Below are 21,581 nucleotides of genomic sequence, written 5' to 3' on the forward strand. Positions count from 1 at the left end.
TCACCAGCCCTGTCCCTTGAGGGTGGTGTGTTGTAGAACCTCAGCTGTGGCTCAGTGAGAGGCTGGGAGGACTTGGATGAGTGGAGAGCTGAGTCTCCAGAAGCCGATCCTGAGGGTCCTAGCAAGCTGCTTTGCTAGGTGTCGGGGCCCCACCCTCACAGTCCACCCTGGGAAGCACCCAGCTGTCTTCTCATGGAGGTCAGACTCAGGCCTCAGAAGATTGATCTGTAAGGTCACACATCCCAGCAGCGGTGGAGGCAGGACTCAGGTCCCGCTCGAAGCCCCGGGGGCTTTTCAAATAGGCTGCAGGGGTTTTGTGGCCTCCTTGGCATTGTCCCCTGGCTCTGGTGGCACTGTGTGCTCCGAGCTGGGTATGGACTTGCATGTGAGAGAGAAGGAAGTGAGAATGGGAGAGAAAGCAAGACAGGCTTTGACCCTTTCCACGCCACCCCTGGGGGTACATGTGAAGGGAAACTTTCCGCTCCAGTTTGCAGCTGCATTCTCAGCCAAACCTGCAGCTAATTAATTTGGGATGTAATTAGCTTTAAAAACAAAAATAAAAAACCGAAATCCATTATCTTTCCCCAGCAGGAACAGGAGGATGGTGGGTTCCCTGTTCCCTCACTGGCTCCTGGTGCAGTCCCCAGCCCACTCTGTGACCATAGCTGGGGGACACACTGGGGTCTGTCCCCACAGTGGGTGCCACCCCCATATCACGTACCACTTTCTGGAACTGTTTCTCCTTGCGCACCTCCACCATGACCAGCCCCTCCTTCACCAGGCCCAGCCCCACGTCTCCCTTGGAATCAGCAAACTGCAGGGTGACGTGGGGGCAGCTGGCGCTGAGGTGCTCCACGTTGAGCAGGCACTGCGTGTTCTGGATGTCCCGCACCACGCTGTCCACGGCGTCTGTTCGAGCGTCCTCCTGGCGCGGGGACACACGCAGGTTAGGGCGGGGTCAGCCTGAGCAGGAGGTGGCCACGTGGGCCCCTGGTCCTGGCCGCAGGTGCCTGCAGCTCGCTCCCCACTAGATTACCCTAACGAGGGAGGAAACAGGCTCTGGACACCAAGTGCCCCTCTCCCTCTGCGCACGTCATCCATCCTTCTACCCTGTGCACGCGCCCATCTGCCCTGTGACCCTGAGGAAAAGTGGCTTTTTCCCACCCCAAACGACCCTCCCCTCGCTGCCCTGGCCCCCTGGCCGCGCTCCAGCACAGGGACCCCTCGCAGTCCCTTTCCTGCCCTCCGCGTCAGTCGGCTCAGGTTCTCTCAGGCTCCTGTCTCCCCAGCCGACAGACCGCCCCTTGGCCTGTTTCATCAACATCTTCTCCTATGGTCTCTCCTCCACCCGTCAGCAATTTCGGGAAACGTAGAGAATATCCTGCAGTGCTGATCCCACCCTACCCTTTGCTCCATCGCGCTAGTCAGACGGCGGAGGCCACAGGCGCCCCCTCCTCAGCTGCCTGACCTCCCTGAGGAGCGGGACACTGCAGACCCGCCGGCTCGCCCCTTCTGTAAAGTGGGTGCCCTGCAACCCGGAGCACAGGTTCTCTTCTCTGGAGGCACATTCGCCTCGGCTCTCCTTCCTCGGGCTGTGGGAGTGCCGGCTCCTTCCCCTTTCCAGCTGACGTTCCACATGCTCCATGCCTGTCCGTACCATGGTTTGAACTCCTCAAATCCATGATTCTAGGCCTTATTCCGCTTTCCAAACTGAACACTATAAAGCCGCCTGGAGCTCTCATAGCCCCTAATTGGGGGCTTCTCATTCCCTTTTTCTTGGCCACCAGCAACATATCCAGGCGTAGAAATGCCTCTCCCCGCCCCTCTCCCCATGGAACTCTGAGACCTTTCTCCCCAAGCCCCACTTGCATGGCCCTGGTTTGGCCAACATTGTTTCTAGCCTGGAATTTCAATTGCAACTGTCTCCCAACCATTCTTTCCAGTCTCCTCCCTTGCATGATGCCATCAGAAGTAACTTTCAAAAACAGATGTGACCATGTCACACTTCTGCTAAAAGTCCTGCCACAATCCCTCCTAACACAAGGAATAAACTCCCGGCCAGGGTGGACAAAGCCTTGGTCCCCAGACCCTGGCTTACGTTTCCCTTCTCACATCCTGCCACTGCCCCCAAAGGCCCTGGGACCCGTCTGCCCGCATGCAGCGTGGCCCACCAGGCTGGCCTACTTCTCAGAACGCAGGCGCTCTAATGCGCCCTCCTCTGCGGCACCTCCCCTGAACCTCCCTGGTCACTCCCATTTCCTGAGTCCTGTTGCTAACAAACCACCCGTTTCTGTTTCCATCTTCTCCTGTCAGCCGGTGAGGGCTGCAGGTGTGGCCGAGTCACTAGACAGTCCCCTTCGGAAGGAGGGAAGATGCAGCGACTCACATCTTGGGGCACCTGGATGAAGGCGAAGGCGTACTCCGTGGCTTGAGGCGGCAGCACGCGAGTGCTGAAGGCAGGTGGCAGGGTACCCAGGCGGGCGGAAGGCAGGATCTCTCTCTGCAGAGGACACACCAGGCCAACAGCATCACACACAAGAGGTACCCTCGCTCTTGGGGATAAGTCCCCAGGGCCAGGTCTGGGATGCTAACTCAGGGACGCCCCGCTCGCCCACGACTCGGCTCCACTGAGCCATGTGCACAGGCTCCTGCAGTAGGTGGGTGGCTGTGACTCAGCCGCTCAACCTTGGGCTTGGTGTTGGCACACTTGGTGGCTCCCATTAAAATAATCAATTTGATAACTAGACTCTAATCGTCGTTTCCATTTCTTCCCACTGTCTTCCCTCTGTGAGATGGGTCCCCGACCGCTTTCCACAGGCCGGGGGGCGCTCCAGTTGGGAGCACACACCACGACGGGTACCCCCGCCTGGTGGGACCTCTTCCTGTGTGTATTCCCAGGTGGTACATGGGGAGCACGTCCAGGTCTGGTGCTGGCTGACTGACCCTGACCTCTAGTCCGTGAGGAAAGAGACAAGCACAGCCAGCCACAGACACAGCCCAGGAGAAGCACGGTCCTCCCTGTGGCGTTCTCTCCTGCTTGCTGCTGCCCACACGGATCCCCTAGGAACTGTCAACGATGTCCTGGCCCAGCCCAAGGGCTTTCCTCCCAGCCACTAGGCCTCCTCGTGACTGTCCCTTCCCAGTAAGCCTTGGTTTGGGGACGTGCTGGAGATCAGCAGATGGGACAGACGCCACGTTGCCCCCGAGGACCAGGAGCTGAGGGGTGAAGGGCCTCCTGGGCCCCCTCTCAAGCCAGGTTGGGCAGAAGGGGAGCCTGGGTGTGGCTGGGCACTCATCCTGCACAGGAGACCTATCGGTGCTCACAGGCCGCTGGCTAGAGATGCCAGTGTTGCCTGGTCACTGAGGGGTCGTGGCCTGTCACACACACAGCAGTGCTGCCCACCGATCCATCAGCGAGGTGGCCCAAAGCTCAGAGGGCCCTTCGAGGGCAGATGGCCCTGGCCTAGGGGCCGCCTCTGGGGCCCGTCCCTTGCCTACCCCTCACCTCTCGGCCCCCCCCCCCCCACTCACGTTGCCGTAGTCAATGTAGAAGACGTGCACTTTGGCAGGAGACTCGACTTTTTCCACTCGGGCCCGGTACCTGCAATGGCATCATGGGCAGAGCTCAAGGGACACGCCCCAGGGGTCTTGATGGCAGGGCTCTTCCCTGCCCAGGGCTCAGAGAGCAACCCATGGGTGTCACAGAGTATAGTTCTCGGATTCTACCAAGGCCCAGCCTTGGGGCACTGTGGTCACCATTTAATGGAGTTAGAGCACAGCTGGGAGCAGAGGGAGGTGGAGGGGAGCGCGTGGAGCAGATTGATGTGTCCTTGGGGCATAAAGCAACAAGACTAATGACTGGATTGATGTCTGCTGTTTAAACCCCGCACACTAAACAGCAGCTGTAATTAGCCGGCAGATCTGTCTGGGAGGCCGCAGCAGGGAACACATCCAAGTCCCTTCGTCACCCTGGGAAGGCCATGGGCCCTACCCTTGGTAGATCACACGTAGCCTACGAGGGCTGCTACTCATGTCTCAGACAGTCGTGGTGCAGGGGACGGGCGGCCTGTCTGGGCTCACTGAGACATTTTTCCTGTGTAGGGTGGCGGTGTGTCGGAGATCCCCAGCCAGCCAGGGCTCCCCCAACAGAGTGTCCCAGGAGAGGGGAAGAGGCTGGCTGGACTGCAGGAAAATCCTGGGGTGACGCACAGGCCCCGATGGGCAAGGAAGAGGGCCACCCTGGAGAGCTGGCCAAGGTCAACACCACCACAGCAGAAAGCAGACTGCAGAGGCATACGCCTGAGGTCTAGCTGGTAGCTCTGCAGGCTGGTGCCCTGAGGACACACGCTCCGGGTCCCAGTGGCTTACCATTCTCCGTCTACAAATTTGGCAATGCAGAATTCTCCCCGACGGGGGGCGTAGGAGCCCTCGATAGGAGGGTGGCTGGCGATATCATTTCGCATGTTCTCCATCAGTTTCTCCAGCTGGGTGCCTGATGGGGGGAAGAGGGAGCAAGACCAGGGTGTCAGGTTCTGTGGCGCCTCATCTCTGGATGGGCTGGCGAGGCAGGTGAGCCTGGGGGACAGGTTGGCTGTGGAATTCTGTAGAGCACCCGCCCGGCACTGGCTGGCCCCTATCCTGCAGGGAGGTCCTCTTTGGTCCCTGCTCAAGAGGTTTCATGCTGTGTATCTTCAAAAGCACGACAGTGACTTGCTGACACGTCAGGCTTCAGAGGCACAGACAGTCTTCCAATCCCAGATCTCTAATCTACTGCCACGGCCGCGGGAGCCCTTGGGAACGTTCTTTGGTCAAGGAGGAGAAAGAGTGGATGTGGAGCAAGGCCAAGGGTGGGAGCTGGCCAGCCCACACCCTGTTCCTACACGGGGCTGGCCCTGGCAGGGCCACAGGGGGTGACTGACCACAGCCACGCTTTGCAAAGTCTCCCAGGGGCTAAAGTGGAGATGAAGGCTGGGTCCCAGACAGCCCTGGACGAGGAAAGGGTCTCAGAATGTGAGCCCTGAAAGACAGAGAGCGATTCCGAGAGCAGGGCCCAGTCTCAGCATCATCAAACGTGGCCACTCAGACCCCAGTCGCCCTGCGAGATAAATGCTGAACGGAACTTCCTGTGCCACCAGGCTGGGTGCCCTCCTCAAACGGGGAGTTGGAGTGTCCCTGCCTTGTTTCACTGACCTCGGGACCCTGCTGCTTGTCTCTTTTTCGCCAGGTTTGGCAACACACAAGGTCTCCTCAGGTTCCTGCCCTAGCCCCTTCCTGCTGCGCCCCCACCCCGACCCTCTAAGCATCAGTCCCCAGTGGCTTCTCCTTTGCATCCCTCCTGGTCGATTCCAGCTCTGTATCACACCTGCAGTGCCGCCCTCGCTCTCCGAGGTGGCCGTGTGTGTGTGGATTCCTCTCTCCATCGTCAGGGCCCAAAGCCACATACACTATAACAGGTGCCTAACACATATCGGCTGTTGGTACACTTGACAGTCGGCCTTATAAATTCCTTGTCTGGGTTTGTTTCTGCCACTACGCGGTCAGCTCCTCAGGGCACAGACCGTAGCTCACTCGGCTGTTGACTCTCACAAGGCCTAGCAGAACCCCCGACATGCGTGGTGCTTAAGAGTTCACGTGCACTGAAGATGAGCTCTGCAGACGCACGTGAGGAGGTAGGTCCACTCCTGGGCCTCTGCATAGGCCACTGTCCAGCATTCACAGCAGGGACTTTCAGGACGCAGCTGCCCTGCCCCCTCCCAGCGGGAAACCCTCTACAATTCTCCTGAAACAACGTTCCTTGCCCAGACAGTAAAATTTCCGGGACTAAGGAGAAGCCTCTACATAAGACTTGGTCTACTTTTATTTTTATTTATTTTGTGCTCCAAGGCAACAGAAGCAGACTTTGCCTCCTGCAAACAGGCAGAGTCCTCAGGGAGGTCCTTAAAGAGACCTGGTTGGTCATTTACAGCTAATGACAATGTTCTCATCATTTCATCAGCGCCTTCCCGAAGGCAGCCTTCAATGAGAAGGGAGACAGGAGGGGGTGTAAGGCTGCAGAAGAGGGAGGCTGTGTGTGCTCAGGTTTATTTCCTGAGCCATCCGAGGACAGGGTTTTGTCTGGAGCCCACCACAACCCTCCAGGCAGCGTGCCATGAAGCGTCTCACTCCCTTCTCCAACATTCTAAGAATACATGGTTTCTCCTTAGTTTTCTTTCTTTATTTTCGGCCTTGGCTACTGCTCACTGCAGCGTCATGGCTTCCTACAGCTGTCAGAGACAGCCAGGTGGGACCCTGGGCAGGCACAGAAAGCCCTGAGAATGCAGAGGTTACGTAGTCCAAAGCCTCGAACCCTCAAGCTGTCCCCTGGGGACTTCAGGGCCCTGTTCTTATTCCAGGGGCGTCCTCCCCAGCAGGACCCGGAGGCCAGGTGGAACCTCTGTCTGGGAGCTGTGCCCTGGGCAGGGTCTCCGAGTCTCCTTCCTCCAAGCTCCCCGAGGGCCACTCTTGTTGGCTTCGAAGCCCAGGAACAGCTCTCCTTCCTACCTGGACCAACACTGCAGGGCTCCTTCCCGTCACACCACCCAGACCCAGAGGCTGGACCCTCTCGGCTTCACTCCCGAGGCAATGGCTGGCCCAGCTGTCACCAGGATTGCAGCTGACCTAACCTGGAAGGCTCCAGCTCCATCTCTACCCCTCCCCAGCTTTTTTCCCCTCCCACGTAGAGTCAGCCCAGGACTCCAAACAGTCTGTTTTCCTGGGTGAAATGACATTGCCACAAAAGCAGCTGCCTGGGAAATATCATTAGAGAGGAAGTGGCTGAGACAAGGCTGTGGGGCCCTGGGTGGGCCTGGGGGCGGGGCTGCACCTGCCACCTGTGGGGCTGTCGTGAGAGGATCTGGCTCCTTGGCCCCAGAGCGTTTTCCTTTGCCGTCAGCTAAAATGCTTCCGTGTACAGGGTGGCAGGAGAGGAGCGAGGTCAGGGTGAAGGGAGTGGAGGTGGGAAGCTGGGCCGGAGGGCGGCGGTGCAGCTGCTGAGAGAGCTGTCCTTATTACCCTCTGTCCTTCAGAAGCCTGATATCTGCCTTGGGGACTCTGGGCACAGGATACACCACTGGAGGGCAGGAAGGAGGAGGAGGATGGAGAGAGAGGGTCCTTCAGAAAGCCTGGCCGGGCATGACTTCCCCTAGAGCGCTGCCTGTTTCCATGGGAACTGACTACCACGCAGGGTAACCTCCAGAAGGAGAAACCCCAGCAGAGACAAGGCAGGCGCCCCTCCTCCACCCGCCTTCCCAAGGATGCTGAGGGGAGAGGGGCTGAGCGGCGCCTGCTTGAGTTTCCTAACCACAGACACAACCTGTCCCTCGCTTCTTGACAGCCTCTGAGGGCTACAAATCCTCGTGTGCAGCCCAGCCAGGGGTGTCTGGGAGCAGAACCATGACCTAAGAGTCTCAGAGCACCACCCAGACAAAACTGGTTACCTCACCGGCCCTCAGAGGACCTGCTCAGCCCGCACACTCCAGGGCTCACTCGCAGGTCATGAGATGAGAGCAGTGTCCTGGGCCTGGGGGGGGCAGTAGCCGTCAACTATTCCGGGGCGTCCCCTGGAGCCCCCGGGCTGTGTCCTTTCCTCCCTCCCACTAAATGGAGGGGCCAGGAGGCAGCCCTGCCTGGGGCTGGGCCTGAGCGCTCACCGGTCTCCACGTCCTGTACATAGAAGTGCAGGTCGTCAGTGATCTCGGTGACGAACACCGGCTTGTAGCTGGCCGAGCGCTCCTCCTCCTCCGGCACAGCTGTCACCTCCTCCACCGGCTGCTCCTCATAATGGGCCCAGACCTGTGTGTGGTCAGCAGAGCAGAGGCGGGGATTAGGGAGTGAGGTCAGACAGGCCACCAGGAAAGGGGCTGTGGGGCAAGTGGGTCAGCCCTGCGGTGAGCGAGTGCGTGCGGGGTTCACCCCAGGGCACTCACACCTCACTGGACCGAGCCCCTGGACTCTCCAACCCTGGGTGGGGGAGGGAAGAGCGCTCTTAAGTTCCTCAGATCCCGGGGGTTCTGGCAGGCATCCGAAGCAACTGGGGGCTTATTAAAAACGCAGGTACCTGGGTCCCACCCCAGGTCTACCAAATTACGATCTGTTACAGGGTCGCAGAGAAAGCAAAACAAAACAGCAGGCTCCCTGGCGATTCTCATGTACACCAGAGGGCGAGAGCCTTGGAGACAGCGGTTCTGGGCCCCCGCCCCCCTCCCCTACACCACTCTGTAAGGGCCATTCTGAACTGTCACAGGGCCCCTGGCACTCCTGAGGCTGTACGAGTGACAGCCCTGGGCAGTGGGGGGGGGGAGGGCTCATCACGGTGAATGAACGCCTCTTCTCAGCGACTTCTCTGCCCTCCTCACCTCAAGCAGGTTGCTGTGACCCCAGCTCAGAAGCTGGGCCACTCCCCTCCACCCTTCCCTCCCGCTTCTTCCCTCAGCCCTGTGCTGTCAGGGCTGCAGCAGCTCAGAAGCTGATTCTACGTGACAGTGCGTCAAGTCCAATCCTGTGGCTGGGAGATTATCCCGGTAGTGAGGCCTGTCAGAGCAGGGAAGGGAGGTGGCTTTCCAGCTGAACAGCGGGAAGGGGAGCGCGGGGAACTGGACCACACACGGGGTCCCACAGGCAAACACACACAGGCGCAAGGGGTGATAGAAGTATCAGCCAAAAACGTACATGCTTACTTAGGTGTCAGGCACATTCTAAACAGTCTCCAAGTATTAATTCATTTAAATCCTCACAACAACCCTTTGAGCAGGGATTGACACTACTCCTGCTTTACAGAGGAAACTGAGGCACACACTTGCTAGAAGTAGTGGAACCAGGATTGGAACGCAGGCAGCCTGGCTCTAGGGCCCGTGCAGGGGCTTTTGGTTTTGACGGGGCCTCACTGAGCAGCGGGAAAAGCTGTAGCCAGGAGGTGTGGGCTCTTGTCCTTTCATTTTGCCCTTTCATTGGCTGTTTGACTTCGGTCAAGCCATATGTCCTCCGTGGGTCTCCTTTTGGTCCCTTGTCAAATAAGGCAGTTGGACCATGTGACCACTCAGCTGACATGCAGGTTCCCGGGAGACTCTGGGAATGCTGGCGTCCCTGAGTCACCTTGGGTCACACCCTCAGAGGCTGTGCTCTGGCCTTTAATGTCTGTCCTTCCACTAGAAGGGGAGGCAAGGGTCCCGAGAACTGGAACAAGCAATAGGGACCTTCCGAGCCCAGAGGGGGTCTGCCAGGGAGCGGCCGAGGGAGGAGGGAGAAACGTCACCCAGGCCTAAACTTCTGCCCCCCACACAGAGCTGTGCCCTCTGCCTTCTGAGGCTGAACCTGTGGGCTCTGGTTTGGGGCTGGGCTCTGACCCATACAGCTCCTGACCCCAACACCTATCCCATCACCATGGCCACTCCCCTTGTCACCAGCACCGAGACACCCCTACTTCCAGCACCCCAGGCCTGGCTGCCACAGGAGAGCAGGCAGGCGGCAGGACCTCAATCCAGTCAGATCAGAGCCTCCCGGCCGACGCCCTCCAGGGCCCACCTGCCTGGATGAGGAAGGGAGTCTCTAGCCTTTGGAAGCTCTTGTGAAAGGACCTGTCAGTCAGAGGCCACAGCGCAGACCGCTGAGTACTCTGGGGAAAAGTACAGTTCCTTCTAATTCCAAGGCCTGCATGCTGTTGAGGCTGAGGCTGAGGCTTTCCTCCTGGGCCCCCTCGCTGCAAGTTCCCCAGGGGAGTGAGTACTCGGGCCCTCTGAGAGAGATCCCTGCAGCTCTGAGGACTGCAGGGCTCCCACCACCTCCGAGAGAAAGACTGGCTCCTGAGTGGGCCCAAGCCTGGGAGCCGCTCTGGGCTCCCACCCTAACCCCACCCTCCTCCTCTCCGCAGAGTTGAGGAATTGGGAACAGACTGACAGGTGAGAGCAGAAACTGCTAATGACTCCTCAAGTAAAAGCGCCTCTGGCGACAGCATCAGGTTTCCTCCTCCGGGAGAGGGGGTGGAGCTTCTCTCCTGGCAGGCTCAGGTGGCAGGGAGCTTGAGGCCACGGATGAGGTACATGAAAGCCTGAGGGATGGCCCTCAGGCCCCTTGCTCCTTCAAGGACGGCAGCAAAGGGGCCAGTCCTACGACAAGGTCCCACAGCTCGCTGGGCGGTAGGTGGGGAATAGTGGGGAGTACACTGCTGCCTCCTGAGGTGAGAAGACACCAGAACCATGCGGTTGCCAAAGGGCAGAAGACCAAGAGCTGCTGCTCAGATAAAGGAGCTTCATTTCTAAGAGGGCTGGTTGGGCCCTTTGGATGATGGAGCCTTGGGGAACGAGGCGACCAGCTATTTTCTGGGACTTGGCTGCCGGTGGCCCCTCGGCAAGCTGGTAAATACAGCCTGGCCAGGCGGCTTCTTGGTGGGAAGGAGTCACTGGGACAGGCTTGGCTGCCCACGTCCTCACCCTTAAATAAACATGGGTGTGTTTTGCCCCATACTGACATGTTGCTCTTCCGCAGAACTGAGGCAGGGAGAGCACAAACACATTGGCAAGACGTGCCACTTTCCCAGAGCCGCCCCAAGCCCTCTTACAGCTCAGATCGCTGACAAGAAAAACCCTCATCCCCCCCACCCCGGCCCCCAGAAGGAACAGTAATTGTGCACGTGAAATACCATCAGGCTTACGGCTCTGCCCCAGGCTCTCGGTGGAAGGAGGGGCTGGGCTAAGAGGCTGGGCAGGATGGGGTCCGTCTGAGAGCTGTGAATGCTCCTGGCCCCTGGTGCAGGCCAGCCTGAGTCAGGCCTGCGTGGCAGGGCTGCTCTGCTCGCAGCCCACCCTAGGCTGCAGCAGTGTGGAGAGCCCGTCCCACACGACGGTACGGCAGGGTTTGTGGTCAGCGTGGTAGCAGCTCTCCTGCTTTAAGGCCAGGGCCAGCATGGAGCTCTGCCCTGAGGCAGGACCCCTCTGTGACCCCTCCGTGGCCCTGGCTACGCACCCACATGGGCAAGAGAAGCACCTCTCTCCTTCCTCATCTGCTGGCCGTGCCAGTTCCTGTCCTGCTCAGGTACCCTCTATTCTGGGGCTCCTGACCACCCCCTGTGGCTGGGGCTGCCCTAGGGAGGGAGCCCACCAGGACGGCACAGGCTCGGCCAGCTCAGGAGCATGGGCTGTCTCTCCTCTGTCCTCGCCCCCCCCCCCCCCCGCCCTCCCTCTTCTCTGTACTTCCTCCCTGGGGAATCCCAGGTCCTCTTTCCGGCAGGACATGGGCAATGTGGACTGAGATGCCACAGCCTGGAGGCTTTCCTTTCTAAATCCCATTTAATACTGCTGCTCAGAAGGCTCCAGGGGTGGGGCTGGCACGGGGCCAGGGTGGTGGAGGCCACTGAACCTGCAACGGGGAAGCCAAGCTTGATAAAAGCCAGCCCATGGCCAATCCAACGCAGTCCAGGGTCCTGTTAGGGCATGAGTGGTGGGGGTTAGGGGGTCAGTCCATGCGGCTGCCACTGGTGGCTCTATCCTTGGTCCTCAGAGCTGCCCAGAATCCCTGAAGGAGGAGGACGAAACTCTGCATCAGCCTCCTGCAGAGGCCCGACCAGCTTTTCCAAGAGGAGAGGAGCCTGAAGGGCACGGGAGGAAGAAGCCCTTTCTTGTGGCTGGGAAAGAGGCACCGTCAGATGGACCTGCTCACAAACGCACACACGTGATCACACTCGTCAAAGACTTCCACACGCTCCTGGTCTCACAGTCTCTCGGTGTTACCTTTCCTCAGCTACCTCACAGGTACCACCATGATCTCTTAATCTCAGATGGGCCTGTCTCTCGACAGCTACAGCAGCCCTCGTGGGGTCACAAGGGGGGCATGACTGGGGATCCTGGGGACACCTCAGATATGCAGTTTACTGTCCCGCCTAGCTGGTCACCAAATTCTCATCTCAGTCCGGTCAATTCTGAGGTCTGCTGCAAGGCTGTGCCCATGCATCTCCTGAGAACCAGCCCGGCAGGAAGGGGCTATGCCAGGTTCTCCAAGGATCCCTGAAGAGGATGGCATGTGCAGCAGAAGGACCCAGGAGGCAGGCAGGCCTCACCCTGAGAGCACGGCACTGCATTTTAATCATGCAGCCCGGGTAAGTAATTAATCACTGGTAATTACTCCTCGGCGTCATCACGTGGCACCAGAGGAAAGATGACTTGGGCTCTTTCAGACAAATCCACTGTGTCATAAATAGCGATGCCCAGTTTAACACGTGGCAAGAGAGCCACCCCTGCATTTCAGGCCAGATTCCCCTCTCTGTCCTCTCTTGGGTCGCTTTGGGGTCTCTCCTCTCAGGACCACTCAGATCTGAAGACGTAATGACTAGGCCCACATGCTGACTAGCAGGGGAGCAGGGCCGGCGGCAAAGATGCTTCCAGAACCTGGGCCTCAGAGGCTGGTGCTTGCCACTCTGACCCCCAGCTGCTAACTCTTCAGTGAAGGCCAGCCCTTTGCAGGTGAGGCCCTAGCACCACGTCTCCCCCGTTTCCCTGCAGCCGGCAGAGGACCTGGGGGTGGAAGTCTTAAGTTCAGTGGCCACAAACAGGAAATCCAAGAGGTAGCTCCTTTGCTGTAGGAGCCGAGGCCGCCTGCTTCCCCATCACTCTAGGAAGATAAGGTTTAATGTGAGCAGAACTGGGACAAGCAAAGGTAGAAACTGCCTCAGAGGCTTCACGGTGGCCTGCTCTTCCAAGGCATGGACAGTCCTTTCACCTGTCCTAGCCTTTTGGGCCAAACCTCCCTAGAGTCCTTTCTCCTCCATTAGTGGGTTGGTCCCCAGCCCTAATCCCCAGGGGAAGCGATGTATTCTCTCTTGGAAGAAAGGTGGGAAGAGAGACAGAGGGAAGACATGGTTGCTCCAGGCTGGAGGAGAACCAGGAGCCTTCTGGGCCCCGAAGCCCCCGACTCTTTTTGGCAGATGCCTGGGCCTTGGCTCCGGGAGGCGAGTGGCAGGCCAGATGGCTTCCCCCTGGGGAAGGAAACGTTTATTCCTGGAACAAATTTATGGCTCAGCACGGCTGTCCCATGAAATCCTCCTCAAGCTCAGGGAAGCTCTGACAAATTGGTGGCTGGCTGATTTATCCTTATTATCAGGGCTGGGCTGTAAGTCTGTGGCAATAGGTTGTGTGTGTGTGGTGGGGGAGTGTCGAGCATGGCTCCCACCACCAAACCCACTGGGTTCCTTAATCGTCCATTTGTTTCCAAAAGCTGCTTTCTGACCCACCCCCCTTGTCTCTTGATGCAGAGTCTGCAGAGAGTGATGGGCTGTAAATCTGCTGTCCTAACAGCTTTATGCGTTTCCTGGGGCCCGCTTCCAAAATGGGCTTCCCTGCAGGGCAATGTGAAAGAAACTCAGAGGAGGGCTGCAGGCTTCCTGGTCCCTCTGAGGGCACTGAAGGAAGGGTCAGAGCTGGCGAAGGAGCCCCTCTCCATCTCCCGCTCCCAGGGGCTCGCGCCCCCAGTCGTTTCATGGCTCCAAGGTCACCTCCCAGACAGCTTTCTGCTCCAGGTCCACCAGAGCAGGCCTGCGGCCCACGTCTGGTCTGGAGCAGGCTTATGGCTGAAGATGCCTTAAGCTGGCAGCCTCGCCCATGGTCGTGGGTGGTTCTCGAAGTGGGGTCAGAGACCATCACCAAGCGGGCCACTCACCCAGCTGGGGGACGACAGAAGCACTTGTGTCCGTGGTGCAGAGGCAGTGGCGTTAGTGTGTAGGGGGAGGGGGAAGGTTGAGGGAAAGCGAGCTGGGGGACAGAGCGGCACCCGGCCCTCCGCTGCCAGGCGCGGTGACACGTACCTTCTCCTTTCTCTGCTTGGCGGCCTCCTCGGCAGACAGAAGGGATTTGTAGTAGGAGCTGCGCTCTGCGGTGAAGTGGACCTTGGAGAGCGCGTGCTCCACCAGCAGCACGGACAGGTTGGAGCCGTCCATGTGGAGCCAGCCGATGAAGTTGCCGGCCTTGTCCATGCTCTCCACCTCCACCTCCACCTGGGGAGCACAGAGACGGGGTGTCAGAATGCAGGGGGTGGCCCTGGGGGTGCAGAGGAGGAGAGGGTGCTAAGGTCCAGGGCTCACAGGCCCTGGGCAACTGCCAGCACGTTCATTCCATGTGACAGGAGCAGCTGGAACTAGGAGAGGGAAGGGATGTGCTAAGCAGAAAGGCGGGGGCTTGAGAGAGCCCCTCTGCTGACCCTGTCAGAACCTTTCACATCCGTTATGTAAGTTGGGTCTTCACTTTTTAGCTGTGCACAGCCCAGAATCATCTTCGATAGATACGTCACTGACAAAACCACTTTGAAAGTCTCTATCCTTAGCTGAAGTGAGGGAGTCCTCATTAGGGGTGTGTGTGTGTGTGTGTGTGTGTGTGTGTGTGTAGCTGGGGGTCACAAGTGAGATAAGCAGACACTGGGTACACCCCACTCTTCTTCAGAACCCACCCCCAGTCCTGCTAGGAAGACAGGCAGGCCCTGGGGAGAGGGGAGCCGGGGGGTCCTTCCTGGGAGCTGAACAAATTAATTAACGAAGGTAAAGAAAGTGGTTGCATGAGAGTCAGGTGAGGTGAGGAAGGAGGGGGACAGGCGGGCAGGAAGTGCACTACCTCCTGTGGACAGTTAGGGAACAACCTCAGCAGGAGGTCACCCCTGAGGAAGAACCACTGGAAGAGTGTGGTCACTGCCATAAGCCCAGACTTGAGGCCATGTGCTGGGCATGAACCCCAGAACCTTCAGCGATCCCCACAGGGCTCAAGGCCACCTGGGCCTCCCCCGTAAGATGCAGGACCCCAGCCCTGGCATTGACTCTGCTCCTGCAAGAGGGTGGCCTCACTGCCACGGCCCTCATCGTGGCTGATCTGTTCCCACCCGAAGGAGGCAATGGCCCAAGAAAAATTACTTCTTCGATTCTCCCAACCTCTTTCTTCCCTGCTAAAGGGGACTATGAAAGCCTTTGCTGCCAACTGTAAAAACTTGTATTAATTTAAATGGCTTCAAGCTCGATTAAGCAATAAAATGAATGTCTAAATACCTGGGAATTCTCTGAAGCCTGAGCTGCAGCCAGTGGCAGCAGCCTAGGGCAGATAGTTGGATGGAGGGGCGAGGGTGGCGGGGAGAGTTGGATGGAGGGGAGCAGCCCGCCCACCTGGCAGAGTTCTGACTCAGCAGGGAGAGATGGTGGGGATATGACTCCCTGGAAGTAGATGGAGGTGGCTTGGGTGTGCAGAGAAGGCAGTGGGGAGCAAAGAAGGGGCAGGGCTGGGAGGCAGGACCTTCGATCCTTCCCATTCTTGGACCCCTCTTCCTACTTGAGGCCCACAGTTAACCCTTCAAAGTGTAAATGCAAGTTCAACGATGCCTGAACTTGGCATGTGGTACAGAGGGGATAGGCAGAGTGTATCGGCGCTAGGAAAAAGGATACTGTATAGATCCAAACCCAACTTAGTATTGTAGGTGGGAAACTGAGGCACAGAGGAGGGACGTGTAGCTAGTCAGGGGCAGAGCTGAGAGCAGAAAAGTCCTGGCCTCACCTCCTTCCCTCTGCCCACCGCCCTCTGTTTCAGGAGCATTCCTTTCTTCATTCAGTCACACTCTGAGTCCCCTTCCTCACTTCCCACCGGCTCAGTGCCAGCTCCCTCCACCATCAAGACCAGGGGACCTTGTCCCTCACTGGTGGAGCCAGGGTGGAAGCGCTGGGACCTGCTATGCTGGGTCTACCCAACGCCTGCACCACGGCTGAGGCGTGGCAGGGAGAGATGGTGGGGATATGCACCCAGTGGCAGGGAGACCAGCACCCAGTATTTGTGGCCTCTAAACATTTTCCTCCTCCTTCTAGTTCTGGCAATGAATTTTCTGGGGACCTACATTTGTGGGGAGAAGGCCAAGTGGGCAAAATGGTGCCCTGATAAAAACTGGTGACCCAAGAGCTCCCCAGCTAGTAGGGCAACTGAATTCATCGAGGTGAGTGACGACTTCCTGAAGAGCCTTTGCCACCTCGCGAATAAATGCCCAGGGCTCTGGAGCTTGGGGGAAACTCTGCTGCTGGACCATCGGGTGCCCCCTCCAGTGGGAGGACTAAGAAGAGAGGCAGAGGCTGCCAGGCTGATGGTGCTCAGACGAGAACAGAGATGGGCAACATAATAGGTCAAGAGGTAAAAACTCCCAGGTATAAAATAAATACACCACAGGGATGTAATACACGGCATAGGGAACATAGTCAAAAACATTACAGTAACTTCGTACGGTGACAGGTGGTGACCAGACTTACCATGGTCATCATGTGTAAATGCCGAGTCACTATGTCATACGCCTGAAACATGTCAGCTATGTTTTAGAAAAAGATACATGGGAAGACCATCTCTTATCTTTCGTAACTTGCCAAGTTTTAGCAAACATGCTACGGTCACGAAGCAGCAGGTCCCAGAGGAATTCTGGGAAGCAGGGGGAAGACCAGAGAGGCTGACTGCCTTGAGTTTGGGGCTCATGAGACAACAGGTAGAGTAAGTGGGCTGCTGATGCTGGCTGAGCCACTGGGCTCCTTGTATTTGGGGACTCACGAGAGACCTCCTTACGCCCAGCTGAAAGCAGCAAAGCTGGCAGAGTCCATGCCAGTTCCGCATTCCTTGACCTCCTGTCTTGCACTCTGTCAGTAGCCAAGTGTCCTTTTCCTAAAACCGAGGCCGGCTGCCCTGCTTAAGCACAAGGCGCCCTTCCAGGCCCGAGTGGCTCGTGCTGGGCCCATCAGGCTGTGACCAGAACCTGACAGTCACCCTGTTCTCTTTTCTTGGCACCAGATTGGGGTGGACGCAAGAACCTCAGAGATGGGTTGCAAAGTCAACAACAGGGCAGGTGGAGTCCCTGTAAGGTGCTCACACTTAGACCTCACTCCACATGGCCAAGCCCCAATTCACACCTCGTCCTGTGAGGCCACCCGTCAGAGCAGAGCCCGGCCTCTCAAGGTCTCACAGTAGAGGGAGAACCCAGCGACAGCGACAGCAGCCACACCTGGAGCAGCCAGGCTGTCCTGGCAGGTGAGCAGTGACTTCGCACTTACCCAGCCCCTCCCATCCTGCAATCATCCACTGACTTGGGCTTGACAAGTGCCTGGGTCCCGCCAGCTGCAGAGGAAAGAAATCTCTGGCCTAAGGGCGCTGTGCTATGCTGCCCCCGAATCCATCTCGGGTTATAGCGGGAGATAAAGCTGTCGTCCTGGGTCTCTCCTTCTCCTTTTATTATACCTGCCACAACCGCAGTGATTTCTCAAACGAAGGCACTCAGGGGAAGGTGGGCTGGGCTCGGCGGACGGATGGGGCTCGGCTAGCGGCCCTGCTGCTCCGAGGCTCTCGGCTTCTGGTCTCTGTAGCCAAGCCCTGGGCCTGTGTCTCTCCTGCACATGCCCGAGCTGGGATGGGCATATGGAATTCAATTTGAAGGTCCAAGTAGTAACTCTTCCCTAGCTCTGGGCGTTACGGGGAGTGAAGCAGAGGGTTAAGCAGACCACACCCAGCTTGGTATAAGTGTTCACCCTTCATCTTGTTTCTCTCGTATGTTGACTGCCAGGAGTTTGTGGCCCGACGGTAACATCACGTGGGTGCACATCTACACACTCTACTTCTCTGTTCAACTTTAAGACTAAATTTCTGATATTCCCTTAATTAAAAAGTGTAAATACACACTCATAGATATAGATACAGTCGATTCTTGTTCGTGGCACTGATGTTCTTTTGTCACCACGAACATTGAGCCAACGACTCCTGAACCACTGCTCCTAGAGGAAACAGGCTTACGTCCCCGTGAGACCTGCTCACATTTTCCTCATCTAATCAATACATAACCTTTTCCTATAGTGTTTCTGTTTAAAGACACCTTATTTACTATACAGATGATTCATTAACATTGAATGCATGGTCAACAGCACTGAAACTCAGGCCAGAATAAGGCTTGTCTAACGTGTGTATTTTCTCCCTAAGGCTCACCCCAGCTTCCCTGCACTTAGGAAAACTAGACACCCAGAGAACTATTTCCCACAAGTTGCCTCAGACTGAAGGCGGGAGCTAAGGGAGGCTCGTTCTCGTCAAACACCAAGACACCTTCTCTTGTCCAACTATTGCAAGCATCAGGAGGGACACGATTTGTGGAGTGCCACGCACATTGCAAAGGGCTGTACAACACTGCTGCTTGTCTCTACACATCTTGAAGTGTTTCAGGCACCGATCTGGTCTCAATAGCTTCTCTGGAGGCCTCCCACAATGGCACGTGCCATTAGGGAGTTCAGGCCTCGGTGACTTCCATGGGCTGCCAGTGGGCTTCATATGCAGGCAGGCAGGCGTGTGGTGTGTACACGTGTGAGATGATATGGCCTCGGAGGTGTGGGAGTTAGGGGTATGCATGGACACGAGCAGCATCAGCAAGGGACAGGTGGGGGCCAGGGGAGGAGACGCGTCCTGAGGCTGTGAGGAGACAGGTGTGCGGCACTGAAGGTGCCTGGTGGTAAGTCTCCTTACAACACAGCTGGGCGGCCTGGATGCCTCAAGGTCAGGTTTACAGACACTGCAGTGCTGCCTCCCTGTGCACCCCTGCGGCCCACTCATGGGCCAACATCTCCCTTCAGCTGTTGATGCCGATGGAGGGAGTGGGTGGGATTCTGCGGACCTGAGCTAGGCCCTGGGAGCTGAGCTCTCTCAGCTTCAACAGCACCGTCCTGTGAAGGCTGCCCTGACCCAGCCTACACGAAACACTCTCTGAACACGTATGGACTCACCCGCCTTAGGCATCCAGGGGGCAGTACAGAGCACGGAGGTTTAGAGCTCTGGTGCCTGAGTTCAAATCCACCTACCACCTGGTGAGTCACTCAACTTCTCAGTGCCCGTTTGTTCCACTGTAAAATCAGAACTGCAATAGTATCAGCCTCAAAGGATTGGTTATGTGGATCTAATGAGCTACTATAAATAAGCTAAGCACTTAGAAGAGTGAAGCACATGGAATGCTTCACCGTAATTATCACTTCCTGGGATGGGCAGTTATTTCGTTTCTCCAACCAGACTGTGTGCTCCCGAGGTTACAACGAAGCTCGCTGTCTTCTCTGAACTCTTCCCCTGGGTGTACTGACTGGGCCGAGGATCTCGGAGTCAGACAGACCTGGGTTCAAATCCTAACTCTAGCCATGAACTTTGGGGCCAGTCACATGACTCCTCCTACCGCTCCTGTTTCCTTAACCACAAAAAGAGAAGAAGGCCATGGATGAGGTCACGTAAAACTGCTTCCACTTCCTCTCCGCCGATGCCAGCTGGGAAGGTTATTCATTAGCAGCCCCGCCTGGCTGAGCTGGACCCTCTTTGTTCTCCTCCCTTGAAGAGCTTTGAGGTTCTTATACCCACCCTGGGGGTCTCATATAAAATATAGACTGGGAGGTAAGGCAAGTCGGGCTAATGTGTGACGGTGCCTTTCTGCTCAGCCGAGGGGGGTTTTCCCCACCACAGGGCCAAAGGTGGGGGTGGGAGGGGCGGTGCGACCCAGCCAGCCAGGTCCAGCTGGAGAACAGCTAGACACACGGGACCTGCCTGTCGTGGGCTGGGGCAGCCAGCGGGTCCCGCTGCCTCACAGTGGGACACGTCCTCCTGCTCCCAAGCACATTAATGTGCCACTAATGAAATTGTTCTGGCTTATTTACCAAATTAATACAAACGGCACAGGCTGTTAATTTGCATGTCTCCTAATTACTGAGGAAGGGTTCCCAGGCCCAGGCAATACACACACCTCAGTGCCCACTGGCCTGGCCGCCCTTTCCAATGCCGATGGGTGAGGAGGAAAGAGGCGAACTGGAGCAGCCCCTAGGTGTCCAGGGCTGGGAGCCAATGAGGGAGGGAAGGTGGTGGTGGCCGTGAATGTGGTTCGCTTCCCACAGTCCTTTCCTCGGCCCCTATCCCCCACCCCTCCGAAACTGTTCTTTCCCTTGTCTGGATTCTGTCCAGCTTCTCCACACTGGAACTACTTCAATCAAACAGGCAGAGGGGGTTGAGTCATTCTTCTGCTCTAAGCAGTGAGGCACATTCTCTGCTTGGCCAGAAATGCAGGCCAGAAAGGTGCGGGGGTTTGCTGGAGAAGGGGGTGCAGGAAGGGAGAGAGAACTGAAAGCCAGGCCGAGGCTGATGTTCTTACAGGTACTACTACCCTCCCTCAACTGGTCCTGGCTCTTCAGCCAAACAGCCTTTGGATTCTGAAACAGAGAGAGAGAGAGAGAGAGAGAGAGAGAGAGACTTTGGGGGGGAGATTATTTAAAAGCTTAGCTGGAAGACCACAGAGGAAATTCTGACGGCCTTGGGGGTTCATTTAGTTCTTCCTTTCCCGCTCCAGAAGCCAAGGCGAGCCCTAGTGGCTCTAAGTCTGGGCTTTGGCCTTCTTTGGGTCACGGTGAGGTGCGGGGCGGGGAAGGAAGAAGTGAACTGGAGGCCCACTCCACTGAAAGGCTGGCCCAAATAAGGTGGGGGGGACACTGAGGGCAAAAGAATTTTAAAGCGTTGAAAGTGGGGGGCGTGATGGGAGACACACACATAGCAGGGGGCTGCTGTGGCGACTCAGGGCAGCCAACAGGAGGTACAGCACAGAGGGGCTTTACTGGCAGTGGGGGAGGCTGGAGACCCCGCACAGGCACCTGGACCTCTTTAAGTGCCAGGAGGATGGAGGGGAGGCAGAGTCCCACATGCACTGACTCTGTGCTCAGTGCCTGAAGCAGCACGGGGAATTTCTGAGCCATAGCCAGCCTCAGCCCCAGAGCTTGGGAGGCTGTGGAAAGCCTGGAAAACAGCCGTGGGGTATGTGCCCCCAAGGGAGGTGGGGCGCCTCAGGCAGGAGAGGCAATGCCGAGTAGGCAGGAGCTGCAGCTCAGGACACCCCTGCCCTGGGGCATGTGGAAAGGAAGGCTTCCTGCACCGGGGAGGTGGTGCTGGAACGGCTGCAAGTTCCTCAGGAAGGCACAGCAGGAGCGCTCAGGGCTCCGTCTGGGGAGGTGACATCAGGGCCCCCCAGGACAGGGTTCCTAGGCAGGAGTCTCCATCCTTTCCACATGTTGTGGGGCCACAGCCTTGCTTTAAATATCCCCAAAGCCATCAGCAACAAGCATAGCAAGAAGCCGGGAACTGGGAACAAGATAGGAATGAGGATGGGATGGGGATGAGGCACAGAGAAGCCAAGAAAAAGCCTCGCATCCAGGATTCTGCTCTGCCTCTTTGGAGCTAGATGTGTCACTTCCCCTCCGGGCTCTGTTTCTCCACATGTGAATGAGAGTTCAACCAGATTTCTGAGGTTCTCCGTGCTCTGAATTTCCCATGTTGGTGGGAAGTGGTGGTGGCCCTGGCGGTGTACCAATGGGACTGGGTGTTGACGAGAGAGAAGGGCAGGTGGGGAAGCTCGGTCCTTACCAAGCCCTGCAGGAGACCTTGCCGAGAGGGGAAGGTGGGAAATGGGGAGAGAAGAAAATAGGCACTCCAGTCTCTTCCCAACCCAAGCATCCCATCCAGAACTTTCTGCAAGAATGTGAGTAGCGATCCAGAACAAGCAGCGTGCAA

General features: G+C 57.4%; 1 protein-coding gene across 1 annotated transcript in view; it reads right to left on the minus strand.

Moving 5' to 3' along the window:
• The window catches only part of SND1 (staphylococcal nuclease and tudor domain containing 1), a 413,670-nt gene that overhangs the window by 1,738 nt on the left and 390,351 nt on the right, over positions 1-21,581 (minus strand). The window contains exons 17-22 of the mRNA XM_074315643.1: positions 13,826-14,014; positions 7,689-7,830; positions 4,369-4,492; positions 3,532-3,601; positions 2,387-2,500; positions 722-925 (exon numbers count right to left, since the gene is read on the minus strand). Coding sequence (XP_074171744.1) covers positions 722-925; positions 2,387-2,500; positions 3,532-3,601; positions 4,369-4,492; positions 7,689-7,830; positions 13,826-14,014 — 843 coding nt within the window. The remainder of the gene's footprint in view (positions 1-721; positions 926-2,386; positions 2,501-3,531; positions 3,602-4,368; positions 4,493-7,688; positions 7,831-13,825; positions 14,015-21,581) is intronic.

The sequence above is a fragment of the Rhinolophus sinicus genome, linkage group LG11 (genome assembly GCF_036562045.2).
Source record: "Rhinolophus sinicus isolate RSC01 linkage group LG11, ASM3656204v1, whole genome shotgun sequence".
In the NCBI taxonomy this organism is placed as follows: domain Eukaryota; kingdom Metazoa; phylum Chordata; class Mammalia; order Chiroptera; family Rhinolophidae; genus Rhinolophus; species Rhinolophus sinicus.